General features: G+C 29.3%; 2 protein-coding genes across 3 annotated transcripts; one reads left to right on the forward strand and one right to left on the reverse strand.

The window, feature by feature from the left end:
* Nucleotides 1-608: 608 nt before the first annotated feature.
* LOC100787660 (lysosomal amino acid transporter 1) lies at nucleotides 609-5,786 on the reverse strand. Of its 2 annotated transcripts, XM_003547951.5 has the most exons (12): nucleotides 5,416-5,782; nucleotides 5,163-5,205; nucleotides 4,902-4,928; nucleotides 3,042-3,140; nucleotides 2,779-2,891; nucleotides 2,160-2,337; nucleotides 1,781-1,882; nucleotides 1,567-1,659; nucleotides 1,420-1,440; nucleotides 1,244-1,302; nucleotides 1,054-1,144; nucleotides 609-943 (listed from the first exon to the last, which is right to left on the reverse strand). In XM_003547951.5, the coding sequence occupies exons 1-12, from the start codon at nucleotides 5,637-5,639 to the stop codon at nucleotides 854-856; spliced, it is 1,140 nt and encodes a 379-aa protein (XP_003547999.1). In that variant the 5' UTR covers nucleotides 5,640-5,782; the 3' UTR covers nucleotides 609-853. The 2 variants fall into 2 exon arrangements, with proteins under 2 accessions (XP_003547999.1, XP_040866442.1); XM_041010508.1 differs by having other exon boundaries at nucleotides 1,420-1,659; nucleotides 5,416-5,786.
* Nucleotides 5,787-10,316: 4,530 nt separating this feature from the next.
* On the forward strand, nucleotides 10,317-12,047 carry LOC100811216 (probable pectate lyase 4). Its single transcript, XM_003548852.5, has 4 exons — nucleotides 10,317-10,778; nucleotides 11,025-11,380; nucleotides 11,480-11,615; nucleotides 11,826-12,047. Exons 1-4 carry the CDS (start codon nucleotides 10,317-10,319, stop codon nucleotides 12,045-12,047), a joined length of 1,176 nt encoding a protein of 391 aa, XP_003548900.5.
* The last annotated feature ends 260 nt before the right edge of the window (nucleotides 12,048-12,307 follow it).

Genomic DNA, 12,307 nt, shown 5'->3' on the forward strand with positions numbered 1-12,307 from the left:
CTTGTCCTAGTATATCCATCCGAGTTAAGTGTATATGCTAGTTTGAGAACTAATGTTCCTTAAGTCAGTTTGCTTTATAGCTTAGGTTAATTAGGACAAGCACAAGTGACTCCTATAATAAGATTTAATATGCTAACTATGTGTATTAATTATTTGTATTGAATATTGAATTATCATAGTTGGTTAGTTTGGGAAGTAATTTTTCTTTGTCTCGTTATAACGGTGATTAATTGACTTTATACACGAAGAATGACCTCTCGTGTTTTAGTTAGGCTAGAAGGCCTCTTAAAAATGACAAATCAATTCGTTTATCCAGTAATAGTTCAATTCATCAAGTATAAATTTAACTAATACCTTCAATTATAAAAATAAAAACTTCTCATCCGAACACTCGATTCTTACATGTACGTAATAATTTTGTTGAGAAATAATCTATTATCGAAAGACAATATTTCGACAAAAAGTTGTCACTTTAATCTTATTGAAATCTTAGTCATTGAAATTCTAATTACCTTATAAATTTTCTCAAACAGATATAACAAATCTGCAAAGCACATAGTTGAATTGAGAGTTGTGATGTTGTATAAACTACAGAGGAAGTCATAGCATAATCCTCCAACAAGCTTTGTCAGTTATTGGATCAACAAAACAATTTCAAAGTAGCCACTATCATGTCTTCAACAACTAAGCAAGCATATCCTACGAGTGTGTACTAATTTCCCATAATCCCTATATAAATATTAGCAGCATGCATACTTCTCTTGAAGAGTATACACTAGTAGCTCAATTTTGTGAAGGTGTCCATTAAGTTTTCAATCCAACATCAATTGGTTACAGCACACAGCTATAAAAATCAAGATGCAGCAGCTTTTCCAGCTTCTTTGTGATCATCACGTGCTTCTCTCCTTTGAAAGCATCTATAGTAGATATACTGAGATATTATCTATCATATATTGTTAAAGTTTTGGTTTTTCTTCAATAGTATATAACTAAATAGTTAGATGAACACGATCAAAACAATAATCTGCATCAAGAAATGCATGTATAGGATACGAAGAAGTCCAATGCCACGCAAATTACGGCATCCAATAACCATGGCATATTAGCTTTGATTCTTTCCCATTCTGTAGTTCTTACAAGAATACTGCACCCACAAATGTTATAATCATTAATTAATTTTACTTAATTTAAAGAATAAACATAATTGGATGCAAATTTATGTACACGGGATAAAGATTGTAACCTTCCCACGTAAGTGACATTAGCAACCAATGCGAAGACGAACATGAAAGGATTTAACCCCTGTTGTGATAAAAAACAAAAAGGGAAAGCATACATAAAACTGTGGAGATACTAGTTAATCTTTGCACACATAATTCGTAGTCAGAAAGCATGAGTTTAAGATTAATTGAGTATTACCTCCACACTGCCTCTTTTAATCTGATCAATTAGCAATTGAGGACAAGAGCTTATCAGTAATAACAAAGCATATATAAAAATATAATCAAACTTAAAATGAATATAGTTCAAACCCGAAAAAGAAAAATCCTTTATTTTGACACTTACGTTCAACCATATTTGAGGAACACGACCACTTATATAGATAGCAGCCATGAGCCATCCCAGCCATTGACCAAATGTACTATGTGTCTCGTACTCCTGTGATGATGAGCATTAGTTGTTAACAACTAGCAAGAATAATTATGCAAAGCTAACCCAACACTAAAGAAAATGATGAGTGTGAATTAATTAAGGTACAATTATCACTGGCAAGTCCTACCTGCAAAAGTTTTCTTCCACCAAATCCTATGTATCCTTCCCTCAAAGCATTGCCCCTGAGAGGCAAATTAACAGCAGCTGCTAGAAATGTTCCATAACTTCCCTGAAACGGTGCAAAAATTTGATAAACATAGCAGTATTTGTATTAGTATAAGGTGAGGAGGGCACAAATTAATGTGGAAGACTAATTGTACTAAAATAGAAATAATCATCATTGGGTAAGGAAAGGGCATTATAAGTAATCGAGGTGCCATTTAGACAATAATAACCTTTTCTTAAAATTACATTCAAGATGCGGAAAATCAAATCAGAAACGTGGAATCAAACATGCTAGTAATCAAGTTAGCATCATGTTTGAGTTAAACAATTGAAAGACTCACAGCAACAGAACGTGGGATTGGCATAGCTTGGGTTGCAGAATTATTTGAGGAAGCAGGAGGTGCTTCATTGTCGGAAGAAGAGTCATTGATCGATTCCATGGCTGCAGGGCCACTTTTAGCAGCTCCCATGTAGGTTCCCCAGGGTGGAGTGCCACTCCCAGCCAATGATCTTGCTGACCTGCACAATTAATTTAATTTAATTCAATTCAACTAAAAAAAATACACTTCAGTTCATTACATTTCTTTAGTTCATTACATTTGCGTCCTTAGATTTTATTACTAAGAAAAAAAAAATAGCTTTAGGATAGATGTACGAAATCATAAGTTTGATCCTTATTTTCATCATTGTTTTTATTGGAAAATACCAAGTTTCATATTTATTAGAATTAGTCTTAACATAAAATTTATAAGGTGAGGACAACCTTCATTCTATGAGCTAACTCAAGGGTTTGAGTTAAGCTTTAATTCACATTTATTTTAAATCTATCCAAAGGGTCACCTAGTGAGGATAACTCTCACCTTATGAATTAATTTTTGGAATTAAGTTAAACCTCTCACATTATTCATTCTAAGAGTTTTGAATGTATACTAACATAATGGGAAGAAATTATATACGTACATATAATAGTGCTCCTGTCTAGGTGCTGCCTTGGGTGTGCCATTTGGTATTGGAATTCCAGATTTGCTAGTTGGTTTCGGTGGCTTCAATGGCTTTTTCTCCTCTTCATGATCCTGTAACATAATAAAGTATGGTATGATGATGTGTTCTTTAGTTTGAAGAAAAAATTGACATTTAATTAATTTGACCCAAAGAACAAGTGTGTGAATTTCACATTTGAATATTTGATTAATCAGAAGGAATCTAAGAAATTGGAAATGTACCCTTTTGAGGTTGACCTTCTGACGATGTTTGTACCATCTGCTGATGTAGTCATAGTATACGATTAGCAGTAGTAATACGATCGTAGTGATTGTGTAAAGCTGTGAATTACAACATTGACACTGATCATTAATAAGATCAAGGTTGCAATTTTTTGTGGCTCAAAAAGATTAATAAATAATAATAATGAAATACAACTACAGGCTAGCTACAGCAGAGTTGAGTATGGGGGAACTCTAATCCTACTTGATTTTAGTCACTTAAAATATATGTTAGAATTATTGAAGTGATTTTTAATCCAATAATAATTACGTAAATTTAATTTATTTTTTAAAAAAAAACAAAGTGTACTTTCTTGTTTTGCAAGTATTTTACAACAAGAGTTCATTAAACTAATAAAATCTACACTTATCTTAGTGGTAGAGGTCTTGATAATTTGCATGTAATTTTAAGTTCAAACCCTCATCGTAAGAAAAACACTAAACACTTATGATATAAATTTAATACTATTATTTTATAGTCATTTTATTCACTATATTTTTTATTGTCATGTTATAAATATATTATTAGCAGCATATAAGCTATCCCTATCAAGAGGAAGGGGCACACATTTGAGTTCTTATACACTTAGTAACTATAGATTCCTTACTATTTGGCAATGCAGATAACGAACGAACCCCGACTCTTCAAATAATTTTTAATATATGACTTCTACTAGTGCTTAGGTTACCTTTTTTTATTTTTGAATTTATGTTCTAGCTCTTTAGAAGAAATTAAACCAAAAATATTTTCTATTTTTAAAAAAACAACAAGTGAATTAATTTTATATTAAAAGCAACTTTTCAACAAAAAAAAAAGTTATCTAAAAAGTTTTTAGGAAGAAAAAAAAAATCTTCTTTCTCTCTTGGCTCCCCGCACTTCTCTCTCTGTAGTCTATATGCTCGCTCTTATTCTCTACAAGAATAAACCAATTTTTTTCTTTTCTTTATCTCACATTATATCACTTATAATACTATTTTTTCCTCTCCAGGTGTTTATTACTTGTTAGCATTTGAGATTGTTAGCATTTGAGATGTTCAAATATTATCTTCATATTTTTTATTCTATGTTCTCTCACAATTATTTTAAATTTCATTTTAAGTTTTTTTAGTATAAAGTTCTGTATACATCTTGTAAAATGTGAAATCATCTAAAAAAAGGGCAAATGAGACATTTCCTTTTCTAAAAATAAATGAATGTTAAAGGCCGATTTGGCAGTATTTCTAGGCTGCGCCAGACCACACTACCAACCAAGTCAAGCCAGCAATCTTTGCTTGTGACTGAACAGATGACACGTGTCCAATACTAAATTGAAATCAGAATCCTATAGAACTTGGAACCTAATCAGCACATTTCCCGTTTGTAGAATATAAATTTTTCTTAATTGGAAAGTATATGATTTCTAATATAATCTTCAATAAAAAAATTATTTGTTGATTCCTTAATCAATAACCTTAATACACTGATTAAGGAGAAGATTAAATGATTCGCAATCGTTAGTAGGATCTTTTAAAAATAGTATTATGTGTTACGTCAGATTTTTTTTTATCAGAATCTATCTTATATTTATTCAAAATGATCACACGTACCTAACCCAAAAAGTGTTGGACGTGAGGGGTGAATTAGAAAAAAAAATAAAATTCAAGCCCTCAAGTTTCACATTAATTTAAAATAGTGTCAATATATAGTATATAAAAAAGAGAAATGAATAATTAGGATTTGTATCATGTGCTTTCAATATAAGGATTCTAGGATCAACTAATGACAACAAGCGATTAATATCTTACGAACAAAAAAAAAGATACAACAAAAAATTTAATTACCAGAGCTGTGTAGTACTGTGTTGGCAACTGCATGTCGATCGACCGTTCCAAAAAGAAAAAAAGACAAAAACAATCGCATGAAATTAAATAAGGGGGTTAAACAATTAAAAGAATAAAAAAAATCTAGTTGGTGAAAATGAAACAGAATATATATGATGATAACAAAGAGACTAAGACCACCCAGTTGCATGTCATATGCGGACGGGACCACCACCATGCCCAAACAAATTATTACAGTTCATATGGTTCAGAATTACTCACAGTAGCTGGTTCAAGAATGCAACCCGTCAAATTGCATATATCCCTGCATCAAATCATAAATATATTTTTTTTAACAAATCATAAGTAATTAATTAAGTCAATTAGTGCTGCCTCTTTTAGTGGACATGATCCGAAAGATTTCGTTAAAAAAATAGAAAGTGGAAAAGTTTGTTACACTATTGCATTGACTATGAAATTAGAGGTGAATGGAAAGAAATAAAGAAATAAAAAAAATGAAAAAAGATTGACGAACCCAGCAACCCAAGTGAGGAGAAAGACAAGGGAAACTCCATGGCTTTTCTTGGTACGAAAAATGGTGATTATTTGAGGAATTTCAGCCACACCCCAGAACACTAGACTTGTGAGGCCGAAGCTGAACGAGATTTCATCTTTCAAATTGCAAAGGCAATCTTTGAAATATTTCTCGACCCATCTCACACATGGTTTTCTCTCCTTCACGCAGTAAGAAGGTGGCATTATTCTTTCTTTTCTCTCTGGTGTGCGATCGAGGTTCAACTGAGAAAAACTAGGGTGTTTTCCGCAAATAGATACAAGAGGCTGGTTTTATATATAGGAAGGAACAGAAGCCTTTCGAAATTACTTAACAAGGCATAGATAAAGAGTGAAAAATCTGTCGAATTTTGTTGCCCTTTTATATAAGATTGTGGATTTCATCCTTGCTGTTAATAAAAATTAAGAAATTAATAATCAATATTTGTTGATAAAAAAGTTATAATTATATATGAGTTTTAGGAAAATTTATTCCTAATAAATATTTCTTTCATCTTATTATTATTGCAATAAGAAAAAAATTATCTTAAGATATTATTATTTTAGTTTTTCAACGTGACATTTTTTTTACGTTTATTTCTTATAATATTAATCATAGATAATAAAATTTATAAATAAATTATTAATAATATAAAAATAAATTTTATAAAAAAATATGACTTTCTTTTATTTATTTATTTGTTTTTTATTTATGTAAAATAATCTAAGACGATTATTGTTTTGAAATGGAATGGAAGAGTAATATTTTTTGAACAAAAAATATAAAAATGAAATAAATTAATTAAAACAATATTTTTGTACAAAAATATAAATAAATAATTAAATAATGCTACCTACCATAACCATATGCGCAGTGCAGCAGTGCTATCCACCGGAGCGAGCTAGCCTTATTCCATGTTTATCCGAAGCACATAGATATACACAAAGGAAGCGTTTTTAAAATGCTCTGATAGATGTGAAATATGAGTTATTTTTAATTACTTTCTTTTTCTTTAATAAAATTATAAATAAAATGTTATATATATATAGTATATTTTTTTGGTGAAAATATATATAGTATATAGTATTAATTGAAAATTATTTATAAGCATTTTTTTTCAAGTTCTGTCTTTTATTCTAAATATAAGGCCTAAATAAAACTTCTTAAATATTTGTGATACCGCCTTACATATTATATTATTACCATAAAATTATTAATTTTTCCCGCTGACAAAGGACTTTATTAGATACTCTTCTATAAACACTCCTTGTAATTTTTACGTGTACGCATATTTTTTTTCTTACTAAATTTAAGCATAACATTTAAATTTAATGAAATACTTTTTTTTTCTAAAACTCTCTTATTAAAAATCATATTAAAAAAAACAATTATGAGCTAATTTAGGACCATTTAAGTTTGCAAACAGTTTTTTTTAATAAAAATACACATTATATGTTTTGTTTACTTTTTAAAAAAATATTTTAATTTTTAAAAGAAATACAAAAAGAATATTATTTCTTATAAATTAAGTAATTGATGTCAAACATGAAGAAAAAAATCTCATCCCAAAAATACCCTTCAATAAATGTGATTCTAATTTGAATGACTCATTTTATTCTTATATTAAATTGGTACTTTAAGAAAAAAATTATTTTTTAAATATAACTAAAAAAATTAAGTGGCATTAATCATCTTTTTAAGTTAACGTAAAAGTACATGAGCCCAACATTTCACACTTAAATGTACTCAACATTTCAGACTTAAGATACATGCGGATTGTAGTTTATTTAATAAGGTTGGTTATCTAATTTTCCATGAATTTCTGTACTTTTTTATGTAATAAGTTTAGATAACTTTTGATATGCTTTTTTGAATTTAAGTTACTTGATTGTCCTTTTGATATCTTGAGAAGAATAATTGATAAGGTTATTTCTTAAGAAGTTATACGAGAAAATTGAGTAGTAAAAAAATAAGAATGATGACTATTATCATAAAAAAAAGTCAAATTAAAAGTGAGATCCTTTATTTTAATATTTTGTTCACTAATATGATAGGTGATCAAGACAATCAAAAGAGGCATGGAAATAAAGAAGATTTGTTGGTAGTAAAAATTAGACACCCGTACTAGTATCGGGTCATACTCAGATTAGATTTGTAAAAAGAAAATTATAAAAAATATTATATTAAAAATCTAATTTAAAAAAAATTATTGTTACACATTTATTTTTAACTACTTGTATTTACAGCGCATTTTTCTAAAAAGTCATCAAGAAAAAAATCTTAAATTATGTAAAAATTATAAAAAAAATTAATAAGTAATTAATAAAAATTTAATAATTTCATTATCGAGACGAGTAGGAGGAATGAGTATGAAACTGATAATAACATCCTCGTTCCTGACCCCTGATTAAAAAATTCAGATAATCCCTAAACATATATTCGTACTTGGTCAAGTTGAATATTTTTCATCAAAATTAAAACGAGTTTAGATAGATACTAATGAGTACAAATTTTATTGTCATGTCTAATAAAAAGAGTGTTTAATATGGACATAAAAGAGAAGATGAAACTGAAAGAAAAAATATCTTAAAAGAAATATACAAATGGACATGTAAACTCTTAATTTTTTATAATGATAATAACGAGAATTCAACCTAAGGTTGCGTTTGCCTGAAAGAAGAAATATAAAGTAGATAAAAATAAAAAGGAATAGCAAAAATATGTGAAAAATAAAATTATTTGATCGAAAAGAATTATAAAAGAGATGATGAGAGAATTAAAAAATAAATTATACAAATGAATCTCACTATTTTTGAAATTAACTCTCTTATACTTATTAAAACAAACACAAACCCGATATTTCTCCCTGCAGAAACAAACACAATGTAAATCTTCATGTATTTACACTAATCTTCCACTGCTGTGTTGATCGTGGTAGTGGTTCGTATAAATTTATGTAACATGTAATGATTTCTCCGATGGGAATAGTTACAGTGGTAATGTGGTTGTATTTATTTTATTTTATTTTTATGTGGCAACCTGGTAGACTGAATGATTCAGGATGAGTACAGAGGAGGAAGAGAGCTAGACGTCATTTCACATTTATACAGCGTCGGTCGGTCGCCGCTTGCAATTTGATACAATGCGGACGTGTAACTAAATAACTAATGGGCACTGCTGCTTATCTTGTGAGTGCGAGCTCTGGCTAAGACAAGCTCCACCTCCACCATATCTATTCATCTCATGATAGTGATTTTACTTGGATGCAGCGAATCGAGAAAGGATGAAACTTTAGATTTGATAGCGAAAGAAAGACAACCATATATAATTAACATCAACCATAATCTTCTATGCATTTTAACTAGCTAGCCACCCCTTCTTGCCCAAAAAAAATAGAATATTTATGAGTTAAGTAATTTGTTAATAGAAATATTTATTAAAAAAAATATAATTGAGTTGTTTAAGATTGATGTGCAATAAATTAAGTTGCTTATGAATATCATTAGAGATGCTCTTATAAGTCAAATTTTATAATAAAAAAATGTAAGGTATATTGGATAGTTAAAAGAAAAAAAATGATAGGTTGAATCTTTTTTACTAATAAAATTAACATTTTAGCATATTAATATTTGCTAAAGAAAAGTTAAATTTAGAATAATAAATATAAGATGAATTGGATGATTAAAGAAAAAAAGAAGAGAAAAAAATGTCAAATTCAGAATGATATAAATGAAGTGCTTTTCTACTACCTAACATTTGCCTACAAATAGTTTCGAGAATGACATTGTTCTATCCCCAAAATTTCGGCCGGTTCTGGGGTGGCTTGGGCCAGACCATCCAGAAAAAAAGAAAAAAAACCCCGAAATTTTGATGAGTCCATACATATATATTTTGGGTTAGAAGAAGTATGATACGGCCCATTATTTTTTTTTTTACGACACGACCTATTGTTTTTTAAGATAGTTTTGATTCTCCAAGTTATAAAACAATTATAGTTTTGATTTCCCAAGCTTGTCTTTTATTTTTTATTCTCCAAGTTACTAATTTTCTACGACACTACCCATCATTTTTTTTATTATGTTTTATATTGTAAATATGAGTCTTCATTCTTGAATATGAAGAATTCTTTTATTGTAATTTTTCTTTTATCACACATTACTTTACGTATTATTACCTAATATCCTATTTTTATGTTTTAAAATTATCAAATTACTAATTATAATATTTATTTTAGGTTAATATTTAATTTTTCCATCAAATTTTAGCATTAATGAATTTTAGAATATTAATTTTGATTTGAAATATTAATTATTTATTATATTGTCAAATTAATTAATATGTATTTTTCTCTTATACTTTTCAGTATTTTTATTCATTTATAATTTTTAATAATATTTAAATTTAAAAATACCTCATATAATGCATGAAAATTAAATATTTTTTGTTGTATAACAATTGATGAATTTTTCATCCTTACAAAATACAACAATTAGATCAATATGGAAGTTATACGCAATTGTTTAATTCCCGAAAAACATTGGTTTTTTTCCTGTTTCCCTTTACTTAATTATTGCACAAATTTAGCTAATTGTTACACTTACATTACCAAATTAAGGCAAGGATTCAAAATTACCTTAACCTCTTTCTTTCTATTCTTAATTTTTCTCTCGTCATAAGGGCCATAGTTTGGTGCAACAACTTCAACAAACTTCCAAGTTTGACACAATTACTAACCATTTCAACTTCTATAATAACCTATATATGCCACTACTCCTCCTTTAAAATCAAGCAAACTTCCTACCTTCCTCGTCATCCCCTCTTTTTAATAATTTAATTATTTATCTAGCAAATTGAAATTAATTCAAGAAAAAACATAGTGAACCATGACTTATCAAGTAATCAATTATATCCTTTGGTGCTTTGTTTTAGCTGTTGTGAGTGTCACCATGTTCAATCCAAAAGTTAGTTCTGCCAGCAAACAATCCAAGTTAGAAGGCTTGGAAATGAATGAGATCGATCAATGTTGGAGATTGAATCCAGAATGGAGGAAACACCGTTCACAACTTGCCAAATGTTCAGTGGGCTATGTAGGGAAGATGACAAATAATATTGGTAATGACCTCATTCATTACAAAGTTATTGATCCTAGTGACGACCCAATAAACCCTAAAAATGGCACCTTGAGATATGGAGCTTCTAGGATTCAAGGCAAAGTTTGGATCACATTCCAAAGAGACATGCACATCAGGCTCGAGAAACCCCTTCTCATTAGTAGCTTCACTACTATTGATGGTCGAGGTGTTAATGTTCACATTGTTGATAATGCATGTTTGATGATCTTTAAGGTAATATGTAGCTTCAATTAATGTATACATTCCACAAGACTTATTTCTATGATTTTTTTAAAAAAAATAAGTTAAAGCTAATTGAAATTATATTGTTTTCTAAAAAGACTTATTTTGAAAAAAAAAAAGTTACCAAACATTAACTTAAACTTTCACCATAAACATTTTAGCTTGTTTTCTATGTTTTTGTTTTTCATGCATGTATACCACTTTGTAACTCACAACTACATTCTTATTTCTTATTAGGCAACCAACATAATCATCCATGGCCTTAGAATTCATCACTGTCGACCTCAAGCTCCTGGAATGGTAATGGGACCTAATGGAGAAGTGATACCTTTAGGTCAAGTTGATGGAGATGCAATAAGATTGGTTACAGCTTCAAAGATTTGGATTGATCACAACACACTTTACGATTGTCAAGATGGTCTCCTTGATGTCACACGTGGTTCCACTAATGTGACTATCTCAAACAATTGGTTTAGAGAGCAAAATAAGGTTATGCTTCTCGGACATGATGATGGGTATATGAGAGACAAGGATATGATGGTCACTGTCGTATATAACTATTTTGGACCTAATTGCCACCAACGCATGCCAAGGTAATTAATTTCTCAACTAAACCTAAATTGCTCAATTAAGTAATTAAAAAATACAAGTTTCAAAGGTTTTTGATGCCTTATTTATTACAAACATTGCAGAATTCGCCATGGGTATGCACATGTTGCAAACAATCTTTATATGGGATGGGTACAATATGCCATAGGTGGTAGCATGGAACCTAGCCTCAAAAGCGAATCAAACCTCTTTATAGCACCAACGTCAGGGCGTAAAGAGGTAATTTGTTCAAGCAATTAAACTAGCTAATTAATTAAGTGTTTATCATTTTTTTATATTTTATTTAATATAAATAAGTGAAATTGAATATTGACAAGAATAATATATTAAGTATTTCACAAAATAAATATTAGTGGGTTTAAATGTTAATATATTTGTTACTTAATTAGAATGGGTGAATGAAATATGCTAATTAAATAACATGTGCAGGTAACATGGAGAAAAAGTAATGGTATTGGAGACTCGTGGGAATTCCATTCGGTGGGGGATGTTTTTGAAAATGGTGCATCTTTCATGGAAACACAAGGTGGACAAGTACCAAAGCCAAATTATAATCCTGAGCAAAGTTTTAAAGTTGTTGATGCCAAATGTGTGAGATCATTGACTATCTCATCTGGAGTGTTACGATGCAGTAAAACCTCTATTTGTTAAGCATATGTTAGGAGTGGCATTAGCAACACAAGCATACCCATGTTTTCATATTAAATCAAATAAATATGTGTAAGCTATAGAAAGTGGTCATGGTCTCAACACGCAAGATCAAATAGTTTGAGATGTACCCAAAAATGCATTATGAAAAACAAGAAGATTAAAGTATGATTAACATAAGAAAAAGGAGTTTCGCATTAATACTAATTAAATGAAGAAAATTAGTTTTCTTATGTATTGAAACTCCATTAATTATAGTTTAC

This window comes from Glycine max, chromosome 16, assembly GCF_000004515.6.
Source record: "Glycine max cultivar Williams 82 chromosome 16, Glycine_max_v4.0, whole genome shotgun sequence".
NCBI classification, from domain to species: domain Eukaryota; kingdom Viridiplantae; phylum Streptophyta; class Magnoliopsida; order Fabales; family Fabaceae; genus Glycine; species Glycine max.

Excerpts from the sequence above, each read along its gene's own strand:
- LOC100787660 (XM_041010508.1), bottom strand. The coding sequence starts at position 5,639 with ATGCCACCTTCTTACTGCGTGAAGGAGAGAAAACCATGTGTGAGATGG. Across the intron at positions 4,929-5,162 it reads GCATTCTTGAACCAGCTACT|TTGCCAACACAGTACTACAC; the intron begins GTGAGTAATTCT and ends ATCGACATGCAG. Across the intron at positions 1,660-1,780 it reads GTGGAAGAAAACTTTTGCAG|GAGTACGAGACACATAGTAC; the intron begins GTAGGACTTGCC and ends TCATCATCACAG.
- LOC100811216 (XM_003548852.5), top strand. The coding sequence starts at position 10,317 with ATGACTTATCAAGTAATCAATTATATCCTTTGGTGCTTTGTTTTAGCT. Across the intron at positions 10,779-11,024 it reads CATGTTTGATGATCTTTAAG|GCAACCAACATAATCATCCA; the intron begins GTAATATGTAGC and ends ATTTCTTATTAG. Across the intron at positions 11,616-11,825 it reads CAACGTCAGGGCGTAAAGAG|GTAACATGGAGAAAAAGTAA; the intron begins GTAATTTGTTCA and ends TAACATGTGCAG.